Source organism: Mustela lutreola, chromosome 4, assembly GCF_030435805.1.
Source record: "Mustela lutreola isolate mMusLut2 chromosome 4, mMusLut2.pri, whole genome shotgun sequence".
Lineage (NCBI taxonomy): Eukaryota > Metazoa > Chordata > Mammalia > Carnivora > Mustelidae > Mustela > Mustela lutreola.
In genome coordinates this window covers 9,527,272-9,545,838 of record NC_081293.1, presented here as the reverse complement: position 1 = coordinate 9,545,838, position 18,567 = coordinate 9,527,272, and the positions used below count along the sequence as shown (strand labels likewise).

The 18,567-nt window shown below is 41.3% G+C and overlaps 1 protein-coding gene across 8 annotated transcripts in view; it reads right to left on the bottom strand.

Moving 5' to 3' along the window:
- ATE1 (arginyltransferase 1) overlaps nt 1–18,567 on the bottom strand; it is a 173,496-nt gene that overhangs the window by 41,542 nt on the left and 113,387 nt on the right. For 7 of the 8 annotated variants that reach the window (XM_059172993.1, XM_059172988.1, XM_059172994.1 and 4 more), the window contains one exon: nt 11,291–11,411. The exons of the other annotated variant lie outside the window; for it this stretch is intronic. In XM_059172993.1, coding sequence (XP_059028976.1) covers nt 11,291–11,411 — 121 coding nt within the window. The remainder of the gene's footprint in view (nt 1–11,290; nt 11,412–18,567) is intronic. 8 annotated transcript variants of the gene reach the window in all.

Sequence of the window (18,567 nt, the reverse complement as noted above, 5' to 3'; positions counted from 1 at the left end):
ATATTTCAACCATTTCTCTGTCAACAGCTTTAAATTCTTGCCCTTTCACAGAAACGAACAGCCTGACCAGACGACTGTCTGCCTTCTCCAGGCTGGAGATTCTCCATCTACACAACTACCCTCGACTGATTTTTTTAAGTTTTATTGAAGTAATCTCTACCCCCCAATACAGGACTCGAACTCATGACCCTGAGATCAAGAGGCACATGCTCTTCTGACAGAGCCAGCCCGGCCCCCGTCATCCTCACTGATTTGGACAAGGGCTGACAACTGGCTCTGTCTCCTGTTCTTCTTGGCCTGCCACCACCCCTGTCACTAGTACCTATTTCGAATGGAAAACAAACGGCATCAGAAGAGAAAGCTTTCAACCTGCGGCCACCACACCGATCCAATCACCCTCACCGCACTGAGCCTTTCCTCACCCTCTCCTACAACAGATGAAGGGTCCTTACTCTCTAAGGCTCATCTTCCCGTCGGGGTGCTTGGCTTTTCTTGTGCTTCATGCCGGAGACCTGGATATACTGGTTTCCACCCCTTCTGTTACCGTTACGCTTTCTCTGCCCGAACTCCTGTCAGCTTTTGAAAATGCTCAAGTCTCTCTCAGTTCTGAAGGCCTTCGGTCTTCAGATTTACCTTTCTGACGAGCGTCTTCAAAATTCAGATTATGTCACCTTCTTAAATTGAACTTCATTTTTTTCCCCAAGATTTTATTTATTTGAGAGAGAGCTGGGGGAGGGGGTGGTAGGAGCAGGGGGTGAGGCAGAGGGAGAAGCAGGGAGCTCAATGTGGGGCCTGATCTCATGACCTGAGATGAAGGCAGATGCCTAAGCAGCTGCCCCCCCCTCAGTTTTTAAGCCTGGATCCTGCTTCATCCCCCCTGAGCTGAGACAGTTCTTGCTGAGCGACTCCAAAGGTGCTTCTCAAGCACTGACAGCAGAACCAGACGCTGCTACTGCTCCCTCTTCTTGAACATGCTTCTTGTGACTTCCATGACTCTACACTCTCTTGGCTTCTCCTGACGTCTCTGGTCTCCAGTGGGGATCCTCACCTATTCGGTCACTCCACGGTGGGCGGCCTGGGGGTTCTCGCCTCAGACCACTGCTCTTCACTGCGAACAACTGCACTCCCTCGTCAGGCTCCTTTGCACGTTCTAATGCCGCCTTCCCAGGCCCTGCATCAGTGTCGGGTCTGTAAGGCCACAACTGCCTCCCCGACTCCTCTGTTCATGTCTCCAAACACCCTCAGCTCAACGTGTCCAAGCTGAACTCACCGTCCCTCTCCTCCCCCGGATCTGTTGCTCCTTCCACGTTCCTCATGCCAGAAATGAAGAGTCAGCATTAATTCTGTTCCTGTCAGGCTTGACCACTCTCTTCCCTCACCCTCACCATATACAATTAACCGGCCAGTTCTGTGTGCCCCAGCTCCTGAATATCCTTAGCATGTGTTCATTCCTGTCCCAGTCCCAGTTGTCACCACCCTGGTCCAGGCCACCATCGTCCTTTGCTTAGAGCACCCACACAAAGCCTCCAGGTCAGTCTCCCCACCTCCAGTCTGAACTGAGTCCTGGTCATTCTCCGCATGTAGAGTAGAAATGACAGAACTGCTGATGTTACTCTGGTGCTCAAAAACCTTCCCTGGCCTTCCACTGTGTCCAAGAGAAACCTCGAAGTCCTTAAAATGATAGAGCCAAGTTCTTCACCAGCCAGCTGCCTCTCTCCCACCAAGCCCAGCACCCCTGCCAAACTCTAGCTGTGCTCCCTGCACCGTAGCCCCCCGCCCCGGACCCAGGCCCTCTAAATATGCCCGTCTCTCTTCCTGAAGCTCTTGTGTTTCCTCCCTTTAAAAATTCCAACAGATCACTTCATCCAAGAAGCACTCCCTGCCCTCCCGTGTCCCAAAACTGGACTGAGGATCCCCCGATGGGAACTAACTGCTTTTATCTCCCCCAATATGCCACTTACACACTTCATTGAACCTGCCGGGGACCTGCCGGCGTCCTCCGCTGAGCTCCCGGGCGGCTGGGATGACTAATTTACATCGTCCTCATGAAGCACAATACTGGGCTGGATAAACACGTGTTGAATGAATGATTTTATGAATTCTTCCCACTTCTGATTCTAATTCCTGGCTGGCTCCTCCAACTCAAATTAGACTGGCCTTTTTTTTTTTTTAAATCCATTACTTTCTCCTGTTTTTGGTCTTTACTCCGTGTGTCCCAATGCCACGGACATGGTCAGCTGACACTAGGGATATGCCGTCTCAATACTTCTTCTACATCAGACACTGCCTGGGCATTGCATCTCATCCCCTGGGCCTCGTCTCTGACTCATGCCATGACTAACGTGCACAGTTCTGTGAAGGCGAGTTGGGCAAGGTCTGTCTTGATTCCCGCCTTTCCGATGTAGCAGCCTGATCTCCACTCGGACATGTGCAAATGCACAGCGCAGAGACATTACCACCCAGTGAGACCATCACCAGCCTGGGGACCGAGAAAGCCAGGGGACACATATGTCTTCCTGCGGTCCTCAGGCAGCCAATTCTGAGACATCCCTGATGGCTTCTCAAGGGGCTGCTGCAGTCATGTGCGTGCCGGTCGGCACCGTGCGCACCCACCATTCTGTTATCGCTCCCTCTTCCCTTCACTGGTTCACTGTCTCTGGTCCCCACTCCTGCTCCTGGGAATGCAAACCCATGTTTCAGGATCTGCTTCTGGAGGGAAAGCAGGCTAAATAACTCTTCAGCATCACAATTTTTACTCTTGTTTTCTTATTTTGATAGGGGTTGGTAAAACAGGTAGCTTTACTTCTTTCCCGGTTGTCCACATGTCCTTCCTATCTTCAGACAAATTTCATTTTATTATCATTGAACACTCCACAGAAGCACGAACAAGTTAAGTCTCCCATAAATGATGTCCATTTCAAATGAATGGCAGCTAGGAAAATACATTTCTTACAAGAACAGGAATTCGACCCCAGTTTCCATGTTTATATTAAAAACATTTTGCTAGCATCACATAAAAGAACACTTATAAAATAAACAGACCTTCTCATACCTTCATTTTATAGCTTGCTTATTTTTCTGCTCAGAGACTGAATATTAACAGACACAAAAGAGAATCTAAACAGTTTAAAAATACCTTTCAGACAAAGGCAGAGACTTCATTCTTATATTGAAGCTGGGTGTGAATGATACAAGAAACTTTGGATTGTTATGTTTGTCGTTGGGTCAGTTCCTCTAACAGCTAGTAGACACTGTATTATGACTAGCAAATGATGCAAGTTCTGAACTATATCACCAAAATATAGCACCAAGTACCCTTCAAGAATTTTTTTCAATTAAGCTAATGATTCACGCTCTGATACTACAGAGGCACAAGTTAAACCAAGAATACTTACTGATAATTTGCAAGGCTGAAAAATGTTCAGTTAATTGCACATTACTTGGGGCTGATGATAAGCTTGACTGACATCCTGGGATATGATCTTTTGCCCTTTCTTTACTTATTTAATCTTTAATCATTCCATCATTTGTCAGAGATAATTTATTGGCTAAGCAAAGTTTATAAATTCTCTTTTAGCAAAGTTTTTGAATTTTTAAAATTTATTTAAAACCAGAACGCACAGAAATCATCAATCCTTAAGGAATTTCAGTGCTTTCGGGGTAGTAATAAATTTTTACTTTCATTACAATAAAGTATCCTTGTGAAGGGGTTTTGTGTCTTCTCAAAATTTTCTAAGGTACCTGGGTCAGAGTATTAAAAGAATTCTACTGGGCGCCTGGGTGGCTCAGTGGGTTAAGCCGCTGCCTTCGGCTCAGGTCATGATCTCAGGGTCCTGGGATCGAGTCCCGCATCGGGCTCTCTGCTCGGCAGGGAGCCTGCTTCCTCCTCTCTCTCTCTGCCTGCCTCTCTGCCTACTTGTAATCTCTCTGTGTCAAATAAATAAATAAATAAATCTTTAAAAAAAAAAAAAAAAAAAAGAATTCTACTATTATCATACATCAGTGAGAGTAATATTATTTTTATAAAAAAGCATGTGAAACCCATGCCTCCCAGCCCTGATACATTAAGTATATTCTCCATTTATAATATATGTAATGCCTAGAATTAAGATGCCACAAAGCTCCCTAACAAATAAAAACAAGTCTCTCTCTCTCTCTCTCTCTCTCTTTTTAAAAAAGATTTAATTTATTTATTTGAGAGAGAGAGCAAATAAGAGAGAGCACGAGAGGGGAGAAGGTCGCGGGAGAAGCAGACTCCCTGCAGAGCTGGGAGCCGATGTAGGACTACCCCAGGACTCTGAGATCATGACCCGAGCCAAAGGCAGTTGTTTAACCAACTGAGCCACCCAGGTGCCCCTCTCTCTCTTTTTTTAAAAACAGATTTTATTTATGTATGATGGAGAGTGACAGCGAGAGAGGAAACACAATCGGGGGAGCTGAAGAGGGAGAAGCAGCTTCCTACTGAGCAGGGAGCCCGACGCAGGGCTCGATCCCAGGATGCTGGAATCATGACCTGAGTTGAAGGCAGACACTTAAAGACTGAGCCAGCCACCAGGTGTCCCTAAAAACAAGTCTCTTAAATACTCTTCTATAGATTGCCAGGTGACCCACCCCTCCTCTGTGTTAAGATTCACATTTTTACACATTCTGGTATTTCTGAAACCCAGATGCATCTTACAACTGATGGAGTCATAGTCTAATTGGCAACATTTCTCCTATCTTAGTAGTACATCAAATAAAGGACTGAAATTGATGACAGCTCACATCGTTCAACAGGACATCATCGTTCATCCAGCACTTAGACAACAGTACGGGCTTTATTTTTATTCTTTAACTGACACTTTGGACAACCTCTTCATTATATAAAAAATGTCAGTTTTTTACTCGAACAAACAAACAAACAAACAGAACAGCACTGGAAGACACCATACAGTAGAGCGAGGCTGAATGAGCATTTTATAGACATGCTCTCAAGCATCATGATTGTGTCCAGCTTGCTGGATGGAATGATTTCAAAATGATTATTATTTATTATAGAATTAATTAAATTAAAAACTGGGTGATTACAAAAGGGAATTATTTACTTAAAAAATTTATCTATTCCATCAGAAAAGAGAAAGGGATCAGAGAAATATTTCTTGAACAACTAAATGGAAACCTCAAGTCCTCTTCAAACTTCTTCAGAACTACTTCAGTCTGCCTCTGGCCAGGACTCTGGCAACTTTCAGTCATTGGCTCACTGTTCATGCATGCCTTTTCAGGCAAAGACTGGCTGGTAAAAATTTGTAAAGCAGTGTTTTTAAAATTTCTCTCATGCAAGACTGGCTTTAAGACACTCAAAAAAAAAAAAAAATGGGAACAGTGGTTGCAACTGTTGAATTTTCTTTAGTAATAAGTCTGTTGCACATTTTTCCGTAGAAAATGAAAATACTAAAATGTTACAATACTTTAGTGATATGCACAGATATCATAGGAAAGCCTTGTTTTCTTGCTCCTTACCATGCTCATTAAAAAATCATGTCAACTAGGGAAACCTAGTTTCTAATTTTTAAAACAGGAGTCTTGTTAGTGTTACACTAACATCTAGATAAGAAAGGATATCTTTGGGGGCACCTGGGTGGCTCAGTGGGTTAAGCCGCTGCCTTCAGCTCAGGTCATGATCTCAGGGTCCTGGGTTCGAGTTCCGCATCGGGCTCTCTGCTGGAAGGGGAGCCTGCTTCCTCCTCTTTCTCTCTGCCTGCCTCTCTGCCTACTTGTGATCTCTTTCTGTCAAATGGGTAAATAGAATCTTTAAAAAAAAAAAAAAAAGAAAAAAAAAGAAAGGATATCTTTGAAGAACAGGTTAAGTGGGAAAAGACAGAAATAACATAATGAAGTAATATTTTCACATGGATAGAGTGCATTTTGAGTTAATTTTTTTGAAAGATGTAAGGTCTGTGTCTAGATTTACATTTTCTTGAACTTGGTTGTCAGTTGTTACAGCATCATTTGTTGTAAAGACTGTCCTGGTTGGCTTAGTCCACTAAGTGCTTGCCTTTGGCTCAGGTCATGATCCCAGGGTCCTGGGATCAAGTCCCACATCAGGCTCTTTGCTCAGCCAGGAGCCTGTTTCTCCCTCTGCCTGTCACTTCCCCTGCTTGTGCTCTCTTTCTCTCTCTGACAAATTAATAAAATATTAAAAAACAAAACAAAAGACTGTAACTTTTTATACTTTCCACATCAAAACACATTCTCCGCATTCACCAAATATGAAAGACAAATTTCCAAAGACATTGGTTCTTACTCTACCTGGCTACACATCCCAGGACCATCTTTACTAGCAACAAAGAATATATGTTTACTAAGTATCCCAACAATCAGTATCAAAGTATGCAGGTCAACCCCAAAGCCAGCTTAATTCTATACCTATAATAATTAAAGTCACTGTCCATTTAGTTGTAAGTTCACGCTGCAGCACACTTTTAGGGCCCCTCGGGATTTCTGATGATTCTGCTTTCTCATTACGTAGTATTTCCCAGTGATCGGGGGACATGGCGGCCAAGGCAGGCCCTTTCGAGGGAGCATGACCACAGTGTTCAGGAAGAAACCAGGCTTGGAGAAACCAGGCAAGCAAAAACAGGTCAGAGCTCTTTCTCAACCTGATTATTTTATACACGGTCAGAGTGGGACTTGCTTTCTCCATGAGCATATGGGACAGAGACCCCAAAGGACAGAAAAGTGCTAGGGAACTATGCCAGCAAGAAAGAAGAATGGAGTCAAGAGACAAACGAAACGACATAAAATAACAGACTGGAGCCCTGGAACTTCGGGGCTCAAACCAGAAGAAAGCTCCTTACACTTGGATTTTCACGAACTGGCTGGTAAGTGGTCAAGTGTCCTAGAAATTCTCTAACCTGGGGAAACGCATAAAGCACTAAGACAAAATTAGGTGCCATTATTTTTACAGCAAATTTAAATTCAATATCCTTACTAATATTGTGACTTAGACAAATTAAGAAATTTCTTACAAACATTTCACATTATGTATAGAGAAGAGAGAGAGAAATGTAGACTAATCTGCGGTAAAAGGACTCTACTGCTGCAATTATCAGTAGAGACAAAGATAAAGACCATTTTAATTAGCTCCTTAAAAATCAATGCTAAAATCAGTACTTATAAAAAAAGAGAGAGCAATATTTGGGTCAAGATTATTTTAAATCTCTGATTATAAACAAGTATTCACTGGTATTTTTCCCAATAAATGATATCTGAGGGGGTCAGTGACAAAATATTCCCTCGTGTCCTAAGGATCAACTGGGGTCACCTGGGAGGCACCACGGGATGGCACACAGGAAGTAACATACACTCGGTGACATCGTCCCTGGTTACAAATTTGGAAGCAAAAGGATTTTACTACCAACAATAAATAACACAACACCTGTACAACATTAAGAGTCAAATCAAATCATAATTTATCACAGTTCTAAAATGAACCCCAAAACATCTGGTTTACTCTGTCAACGACGCTTGTAAATATCCATGTCGGACCCAGCCCACCACCCAACTCCTGGCATTTGTGTGTGGAACCCCAAATCCGTGGTCAGGGAGTTTTCTACCTTCCGAAAAGGAGGAAGCAACACACAGCGTTCAGTAAAAACAAGAAAAGTGTGAAGGAAGATTCCTGCTGTTTTTTAAAAAATGTACACCGAGGCACAGAGAAAAAAAAAGATCAGATGGAAAGCATAAAAACACTGACGTGATTTCTGCCGTATAGAGAGACGATAGGGTCATTTCAATTTCTTCTTACCAGTGGTTTTATGTACTTGGATAAATCTACTACTGCTGTTTACAGTAAACATGTTTAAAAGATAATTTAAAACAAGAAAAGCAAAATGTGTGATGAAGAATTTTAAAAATTCTATACATATCCGACTACTAATCTGATAAGCAATCTAACAGATTTTTACTAAAAAAAAAAATCAGGTGAGAAATTTCTAACATCCTTTCTTTAGAGCCAGCAGAGGTCCTGAATTCAAAAACAAAAGACCGATTCATGAACAAAGGCATTTCTTTATAGAGTTTTTCAAGTCGCTTCTGTTTGTCAGCTTCCTCCCAATACATTAAAGCAGTAAATACAACAGGTTTTTACCACTCTGCAGACTTTCTAGTTAAGAAAATAACCATATAACCCAAACCTCCAAAATGTGGTGGGTGGGGGAGGGGAGGTTGAGGGCAAGGAAGAATAGCATCTCCAGAGGCTAACAATTCGGGATAGAGGGAAATGTAATTTTTCTTACAAGTGGCCCCGATGCACCTTGTAGCCAAGCTTTGTTTTACAGGGACCCATGGTGATCAGCTGTGCCTTCTGCAGAGCAATTTAACTACTGAACAGCTGGGAGAAGAAACAAGATTTAGGGGGCCGTACAGGGGTGTGTGTGTGTGGGGGGAAGCACCATACCGACTCGCAATGGTGTCCGTATTAAGCTCTGTATTTTGTCTGAGTCAGAGTTTGGGTCACATAAGAGTAAAACTGGCCCGAGAGAAGAGAACAGGTTCTCACAGATTGGCGTTTAAATCTCAAATGACCATGTTTCACAGCATGCCCAATACACTCCGGCGTGTAACTGCATTTTAATTTCCTAAAACCACAGGACAGAAGTCTGATTTCAAATAGTGTCTGGACTGTGATATTCAATACTGACAGAACTGTATGGTGTTCTCTGGAAAGTTGCAAAGATTCAGTATATGGAAAAGGATCTTCCTTTTGTTTGAAGGACTATTCTTGGAGAAAGTTCCTCCTCTGACTTTTGTAAATGAATTCTAAACAATGACTATTAAGAGCTAAAGCTTGTGCCTTAAGAAAGGTAATTAACAGACTACAGGAGGAGGGCATCCTACATACTCTCCACTCCCCACGGGCTCACACCATTGAAACGGGACTTCAAATTTTACCGTGAAATGCTCATTTGTGCTAACTTTGGAAAATGAACTTAGAACTTATTAACACGAATGAACCTTTACTTGAATGTCCAGTGCATGGAAAGTATTCAGCTACCTTTTCAACTTTACAGAACAGGGAGAGCCTGTGATGGCCTTAATTTCCAGGTATTATATAAAAGAAGGAAACTTTAAAACAGATTAAAAAGGAAAGAAAAAGGGGAAGGTGAAACCGTGTCTTAAGTTTGGAGGTCGGAAACCAGTTCATGATCGTATTACCTAGCTGGAAGGAACTTACACATTTTTGTATGTGAACGTGAAATAATGCAATGCAGACGGTGAGCGATTTTCACCATACGGGGACGGCTCTGAGCCACCCTTGAGAAAATCTGTTAAAAAGGAAAAAAATCTTTTTTGAAGGGACGGTGAATTAAGTATATGCTTTCCTCTAAACTACTTATTATTACTGCTTTTCCCGTTGAGCTCAACTGAAATACTAATTAACAAATGCAATAGGTCTGTTTTTAAGCAACACATCTGTTTGATGAGTCTGGTATAATTTTACTTAGAAAGAAAGAATAAAATTCTGATTAACAACTGAAGGTACAAGAACTGTAAAGTCATGGTTGTTCTATGATCCTAAATACCTAGGGAACCTGGGGGTGACTCTAGGGGCCTGGCCTATGAGTCAGACATCTTCATCAGATACTAAGCTATCACCATGGGTAAGAAGTGCCCCCTCTTGGGGCGCCTGGGTGGCTCAGTGGGTTAAAGCCTCTGCCTTCGGCTCAGGTCATGATCCCAGGGTCCTGGGATAGAGCCCCACATAGGCTCTCTGCTCAGCATGGAGCCTGCGTCCTCCTCTCTCTGCCTGCCTCTCTGCCTACTTGTGATCTCTCTCTCTCTGTCAAATAAATAAATAAATAAATCTTAAAAAAAAAAAAAAAAAAAAAAAGTGCCCCCTCTTGATTTTGTAACAGCTTTTCAAGGAGAGACCAAAATACAATGGGACATGAACCAATTTTATTTTAATAAGAAAAAACCTGATTTGTTGGGGGGAAACGCACACCCTAGAACAGAAGAAATTACTGCATTTTTTTTCTTATCCCTTTTGTCTTCGTATTTGATTTTCCCATTTATTCCCTTCCCCTCCGCTGGCTTTTTCACTTCTCTTTTCTGATTTTTTTCCCCCAAGTTGAGACCATAAATGACTAGATAAAAAATATTTTATTCTTCATTGTGCATCAGGCAATCTACTCTGGTGGGCTGGGAGGAGTGAGAACCCAGGAAGCACACAGGGGCGCACCCAGGCACTTCAGTCTGAGGAAAACCACGCACGGGGACTTGGCGCCACCCACCACGAGAGCGTCCCAGCTCTCCCGGGCGGAACAAAGCTGTAGTGGGACGCAGGGAGGGTGAGGAGGGCCGTGCAGAGGGGACTGCTGTCAACTGAGGGGGGTCCGGACCAAAGGGAGGGGAGCGGAACTGCACATTTTCTTGGAGACAGGAAACGGACTAAGTAAAGGCGGATGCAGGCGGAAGCCCGCGGTACAGTGCAGGGGACCCGGCGACCGCCAACTCAGCAAGAATACGGGGCGGTTCTCAGCACAGTTTGTCTTACTTTAATCCTCATGACAGTGAGGAAGGTTCTATTATTATCTTAATACTGAAGGTGATGAAACTGCCTAAGGGCGCACGGTTTACAGGCTGCTGACGAGCCTGTCTGACTCGGGGCTACACTTCCAGGGTCGGTGCCCACTACCGGTGCACAGAGAGCCCACCGCGGAATGCCCAGGAGATCAAACACGGCCAGGGCTCTACCGCGCTGGGGGTGGGAGAAGGGACAGGAAAGGAGAAGCACCAGATGCACGAAGAAAGTCAACAAAGTATCACACACACACACACACACACGAAGAATAAGAAAGCATTTTCACAAAACCCATCCCAGCCTGTTGGCCCTCAGGAAACCCTTCCACAACTTTATGCAATCCAACGGGTCAGTATGTCTACGTGCTTTGCCCTTGCTAAACAATTTAGTGACTAATTTCCATGCACTGTGATAGCGGTAAAGAGAAATAACTGGAAAGGGGGTCAGCCCTCAAAGCGTATAATAACTACTAACAGAAGACGATAGGTAGTGAGGAGCAGACGCACAGGTGTCCACATTTATCTCCAAAAGTGAGAGTGTTCTATGTGTGCACACGTGTTATCTCCGTGTCATACACACACACACACACACACACGCACATGTACACACTCATGCACATTCTGCAATAGATAAAAAGCTACCTGGACCCTATGAAGAGCCAAAGCCATACACACGGAACCTAAAAACATTGCTAACAATTTCCAGTGAGCTCTGCTCTGAACATACCTGCTTCTGGGTCCTGGTTGAAACGGCAGTACTTGGAATTCTCAAGCAACGACAGGCACTGCTCAATGGGCACCCAAACATACGTCTCAGGACACAACAAATCAGAAGGTCTATACTGACCCTAAAGGAAAGTGAAGGAAAAAAAACCCACAGGCATTACAAACACAGTAACTTCTTGGTTACCAGGCTCCACAGTTCCAGGAAAGGTTTTAATCACCAGTTTAAACAAAGTCAACCAGAAACAGCTTTCTTGTAAATACTAAGTGACTCTCCGAACTGCCTTCCCATCTCAAGAATGTACATTGGATTCAAAAGCTCTCCAAAAGTAATGCATCACTATTTGTGACGCCTGTATTGATCTGGAAGATTCAAGTTTCTACTTTCTTTTTCAAGAAATATTTAATATACGATTCTTGCTTAGCTGACTGCAGAGAATACCCAGTTTTGAAATCAAAGTGAAATGTCTTTTCACATATGACAGCATTATAATTTACATCTGGAGCAAACTCTTTTCTGAAATGAAATTTCAGGATGTTTTCATTTGTAGACTCAGTTGATAATACTCATTCCATGTTAATGTATTTAAAAGTACTGTTTTGTCAAGAAACTTATATGAACAATCCAAACTATTAAATGTAAACAAAGAGAAGTTTAAAAAATATTACAGAAATTTTAGGGAAAATTCTATCATAATAATCCTCAAGTTTCTTCCAAACACCATTTTAGCAGAAATGACTTACACATTTATAACCCAATTATATACTCCAAATTTAAAACAAAGACTATACAGTAAATGCTGAAGAAAAAAAGTCATTTGCCTATAGGTAATGTAGTAGATAATCAACAGGGCATGGTACAAATTATGTGAAATCACTCAGTGAAAATTTTCAGAAGTATCAAAGTTAATTAAAATACAAATATCTCTTCTCTAAAATTCTAAAATTCAAAATTCATTACGGAGGTTAAAATCCAGTAGTATTTTCCAACTCTGTTTCGTATAACCTGTAGTAAGAAATACACTTACATGACAACCCAGCAAATACATATGCAAATACAGAACTAGAAGCAAACCTTACTATAAAATGTTTACCCATCTTATGTAATCTTTTATTTCCTATCCTACTCTATCTCCTTTTTTAACGCTCTTGAACCATAAATACTGCTTTTACAAACAGCTAGTGGGTCACAACCTCAGAGTTTGAAAAACATGATGTGGCACAAAGCCCTTTACAAGGAATATGGCCGTTACAGACCCACCACTGCTACAGACCTTTTTATCACACAGGTATTCTGTCACCTGCCTGCTATGTGAAGGTCACTATAGGAGGCCTCACTCAGATACACAAGGAACACCACATCTTCCCAGCTCTCGAAGCATCCAGAAGTTCGTAAGTGAACGGGGGAGAGCATATACAAAGAAAGTATATGCGAATCAGCTCCTGCTGGAGAGGCTGGGAGAGAGGTCAAGGGGGATGTGGAGTTTTACTGGGGATTTAACAGATGACCGGAGTTAAGTCTAGGGCAGGAAGAAAGGAATGAGAACAATCTAGATAAAGGGAGCAGGGTAAGGGAGGACGCACAGTGGGGCCTGGTATGAGATTCACCCCAAGGAACAGGAAACAGCAGGGCACTGCAGAAATGGAAAGGTAGGTTGGGACAGATTCTGTGAGGCCACGACATTCACGTTTCAGCCTATATTCTAGATGAAATGCGGATGCTTGCTGGCGAAGAGAGAAAGCATGACAAGAGGGAGGGGACTAGAACTCAGGTGCCTGACCTTGACCTTCCCAGACTGTTCACGGCATTGCTGATGCCTCGAGGCCCCGAGCAGGATAGGCCATCCATAACGGGAAGCTCTGGGTGGCACATACTCCTCCAACGTGAAAAATACTAACAGGATTCTTTAGAGACGAGCTAATAATTAAGTAGGTGCAATAAAGCCTGATAGTCAACGATGTCGGTCTTACCAAAAGCAATGTCATTCTCTCCATTAATTCAGAAATTGTTTTATTGATGGAAAGCAGCAGCATGATGTGATGCTGACCTTGTTAACAAAGTTGGAAAACTAGCAGTCTCAAGCAATGGGTCTAAATCTTTATTTTCATTTTGGGTCAGAGACCATTTTGAAATCTGCTGAGGGAAAAAGGCTGAACATAAAAGCTAAAGATATAAAACTTCTACAAGAAAAAAAGGAGTAAATTTTCTTCACCTTGGAGTACACAAAGATTTCTTAGTGCACAAAAACACATTAACCATAACAACAACAACAACAAAAATAATAAAAACAACTGATGAGCTGATTTCATGAAAATTATATACTGTATTCAAAAAATTATTAAGAGAATAAATAGGCAGGTGCCTTGTGGCTCAGTTGGTTAAGAGACTCCCTTCAGCTCAGCTCATGATCCTGGAGTCCTGGGATCGAGTCCCACATTAGGCTCTCTGCTCAGCGGGAAGTCTGCTTCTCCCTCTGGCCCTCCCCTTCTCGTTCTCTCTCCCTCTCTCTCATTTTCTCTCAAATAAATAAAAAATGTTAAAAAATAAATAAATAAATAGGCAAGCCAAAGACTAAGAGAAAATATTAACAAAACATATATTGGAAAACAGATGTGTATACAAAACACATTAAAAAAACTTAACAACTCAAGAATTAAAAAAAAATCCATTTCTTAAAAAAGGGCACCGAATACAGATGAATGCCTAATAAACATCTGAAAATATATTCAACATCAGTTATCAGAAATGCCAATTAAAACCGTAACACATCACTGCACACCCACCAGAATGGATAACATTAAAAAGACTGAATAACAAGTTCTGGCAAGGAATTGGATTATGTACAAGACGGATACAGCGGGTTTACAATGGTATAACCACTTGGGAAAATATATTCTTGGACATTTATCATTTGTGAATATGTTTACGATAAATTCCTTGAATTGGAATTGATGCGTGTAAGGGTTTTTATGTTTTACAGCACAAAACTATTTTCCATAGAAGTTGTGCCATTTTACATTCCCATTAGCAACATATGGACACAAGTGTTCATTACCCCACTTACTTAGTTAGCAACAGAGCGTACAATTGAAACTTTCAATCTCTGCCAATCCGAGAAATGGCAATTCACTGTGGTTTTAATTTGCATCACAAAGCTTTCCATACATTTAAAGCAATTTGTATTTCCTTTCCCATAATGTTGGCCCACTGTTGTTAGATTTCTGGTTTTATTATTTGAAAAACTCTTTATATATTAAGGAAATTCATCCTTGGATTGCAAAATATGTTTTACTTCCCTAGTTTATAGGTCTTCTGACTACGCCATTTCCTTTCGCCAGGTGGAAATCTGGTAAGTGGTCAAATTCATCATCTTTAAAAATGGTGTCTGAGTCTTCCAATATTATTTTAAAAAGTCACTATCACTCAAATATTATAAAAACATTCACTTTTTTCCTAGTACTTTTACGGTTTCATAATTTTACATTTACACTTATGCTCCATCTGGAATTTATTTTGGAATAAGCTATAAGAAAAGGATCTAACCTAATTTCTTTCAGATGTTTACCAAGTGGCTTCAATATCAATATCATTTTAGGACTGTGGTTTCCCCCACTGATTTAAATATCCTTCTGATAACTTAATAAATTTCCATATACATTTAGATCTCTTTCAGCGCCTCCCATTTATTTTGATATACTCACCTGTCTACTCATGTGCCAGTGCCACACAGTTTTAACTGTTGAAGCTTGATATTATATTTTAATATCTAGCAGATCTAACCCCCCCCACCACCAATGTTCTTCATTTACAGTATTTTCTGGCTCTTCCTGCTTAAAATTCTGTACTTAGGGGGTACCTGGCTGACTAACTCAGTGTGCAACTCTTGATCACAGGGTTCTGAGTTTGAGCCCTACGATGAGTGTAGACATAACTTACATAAAATCTTTAAAAATAAATAAATAAATAAATAAATAAAATTCAGTACTTAATACAAAAATGTTACCATTATGAACAATGAAACAGTAATAAAAGTGTTATGGTGTGTTCTGTCTACTGTGATGGCAGGACATAAAAGCAGAGAATCCCAAGAATGTTAGTAAAAAGAAAATATATGTATCATCTTAAGTTTAAAAAAAAAAACAACCCAAAACATACAAATGACACCATTTTCTAATTTAAGGTAGAACTGAGTGATGACTGGCTAAGATGCACAGATCAGTTATTGGGGGGTGGGGTAGGGCGAGGCGGTCAGGCATCACCTTAGACATCTTTAAAGATTAAAACAGACAAATTCCCTGCAGCTATGCAAATTCATCCACAGACACCTGAACCCAATGCCTGGATTTAATAATGACATTGACATTAAAAAATATTTAGTCACTGAGCAGGAAAAGAATCCTCACTATGTGACACACACTAGATGCTTGGAATAAAACGATGAACAAATGAATGCATGCCTCTAGATAATTCACCATCTACCGGCAGTGACAGACCTGGACAAAGATGAAATGAACATAAGAACGCAGAAAGAGGATGCCTAGATGGCTCAGGCAGGTAAGCGTCCGACTCCTTATTTCAGTTCAGGTCATGATCTCAGGGTCATGACATCAAGCCCCACACTGGGCTCATGCACCGGGCGTGGAGCCTGCTTGAGATTCTCTCTCCCTTCAACCTACCCCGCCCCTCCCTCACCCTCAAAACCTCTCTTTAAAAAAAAAAAAAAAAGAATACAGCAAGTGTAATTGTGTACAGTGGTTCAAAGTTCCTAAATTTTCACAACATTCTTTTCAGGTCATACTTGTTCATAGTGGGCCAGAGGTTTTTTTTCTTTCTTTCTTTTTTTTCCCCCAAAGATTTTATTTATTTATTTGACAGAGAGAAACCACAAGTAGGCAGAGAGGCAGGCAGAGAGGGGGGGGGAGGCAGGCTCCCTGCCGAGCAGAGCGCCTGATGCAGGGCTCGATCCCCGGACCCGAGATCATGACCTGAGCTGAAGACAGAGGCTTTAACCCACTGAGCCACCCAGGTGCCCCCAGAGATTTTCTTTATAATTCCTTAAGTACACTTCATTTATTTCACTGAAAAGTCACAAATATATACACTTTAACTTCTGCTCATCATCTGAAGTCAAGTTCCAAAGACTAGCTTAAAACATTATTTTTTTCTTGGGGTGCCTGGGCGGCTCAGATGGTTAAGCCTTCTGCTCAAGTCATGATCTCAAGGTCCTGGGATCGAGTCCCACATTGGGCTCCCAGGTCAGTGCAGAGGCTCCCTCACCTCTCCCCCAGCTAGTGCTCTGTCTCTTATTTCTCTCTCAAATGAATAAATAAAACAAAACCAAAATAACATTAGTTTTCTCCAAACTACAGGCTTATCTCAGTGCTTCATATCAAATATTCCCTCATGCCACCAAAGAATACAAAGGGTTTTATGAAATAAATCACTCTGAAATGTATGTTTTCTAACGTTCTAACATTAACATTAGCTGGTTGAGTGTTAAGAGACCAAAGTGCTTACAGCTCAATTTAAATTGCCACCACACAAATGAAAAACGCAGGGGATTGAAATCTACGCTGCCTTTGCAGCCAATATAAGAAAATGAGAAATGTCTGTGTTAAGAATGTAATTACTTAAGGATTTGGACATACTTTCCCATAGCCAGAAGAAAAAAATATTTAATCAACTTCTAAGTACATTCATTCATACTGGAACAATGAGGTAAAAGCAGATTATTTCTTTCCTAGGGTGCTGACTCTTTGTAAATAAGAAAATCAGAGTTACCACAGATTTCTCAAGTACTCAAAATTCTGAAAATGTAATTGGTCTGACAGGGCTTATCTCACAATTTTTTTGAGCCTTCTTGCAACTGGATGTACAATTATAGATGAGCTCCAGGCTCTCCAGACACCATCTCAAAACCACCACCCAACAAGGACAGGACCCCTTGAAATGTTACGAAGCAAAGGCACCAGTTTCAAGAGGGGGCTCCGGCAGAGGATGACGCAGTTCAAGATTAAGAAGGCTGGGAAAGGTAAAAGCGATCTTGTAAAAAGCTTAAAATTAGAAGAGGGAATGACTACTCCTCATTATTAATTACATGTTTCTGGGGAGGGATAACCATTCCATTCAAAGTCATGAAAGGAAGAGAAGTTGAGCCACCTCTGTGGTAGGTTCTGCAGCTGTTTACAAACTGTTCTGGACTGGAAAACAAGAGCAAAAATGAAAAACAAAGTGCCTCTATGTTTTCAGTCGTCAAGGAAGAGGGAGGTTCTGTTTAGAGTGCTCAGTAGTATTCAGTTCAATGACTTTATTCCTTGATTTCATTTTGTTTGAGGAAAACCAATTAGACTACTTGTAAAACCCAAATCCTACCTACATCCCCCCACAAAAAAAGGGAGAAGAAATTATAGTCATATTTCTGTCAACTTTACTAGGTTGTCACAGGCTGAAATTCAAGGAAATTCCAAAGTTAAATCTAAAACAGGAAGGGAATACAACTAGCTAAATACATTTCCTGCTCTATTTCTATCAAAAATAACTGCTTCTTCCAGAAGAGGAGATCATACAATTTCGGCTTTTGGTCAATGGAATGAAGAGGCATTCCTTTCACTTGCATGCTTTAGACCATAATCTGAAGAACATTATCATACTAATCTACTTTTCTACCCTATAAAAGAATCACAAAATAAACTAGATGGAGATTAGCTTAGTTTAGCAAAATATATTGATCAAACTTCAACCTAAAAATTACATTCCTCTTGATAACCAGAGGTTAAAAATACTGTGCTTTCCTTTCTTACCAAATAAAAGTGACACAGGTATATAAAGTACATATAAACAGGGGTAAGCATCTGGAAATCCTTGATTTCACAATCATTAACAATTTCAGAAAAGATACTTTGAAACAGATCAACATTCTTTACTTCCAATGAAAACACAACCAACAATACTAAAAGTCTTTCCCTTAAGGTGTAACTAGTTAGAAATCTGGATCTGTGAAGGCGAAAACAACATAAAGTAGAAGGAGGAAGGGCGAAAAATGGTTGTGTACCTAAGTCCATAACATTTTTATCATTCTATTAAAAAAAAAAAAAACAAAACAAAGCCCTGTACCCATTAGCAGTCACTTCCCATGCCCTCTCCCCACAAGCCCCTGGCAACCATTACATCTCCTGGCAATGCACTTTAAAATGGAGTATTTGTTTACTTTGCCACACTTCCTGTTAGAGGCCGAGTAAAGCCCAAAGCCACAACACAGCCTGCAGGCCCCAGAGACGCGG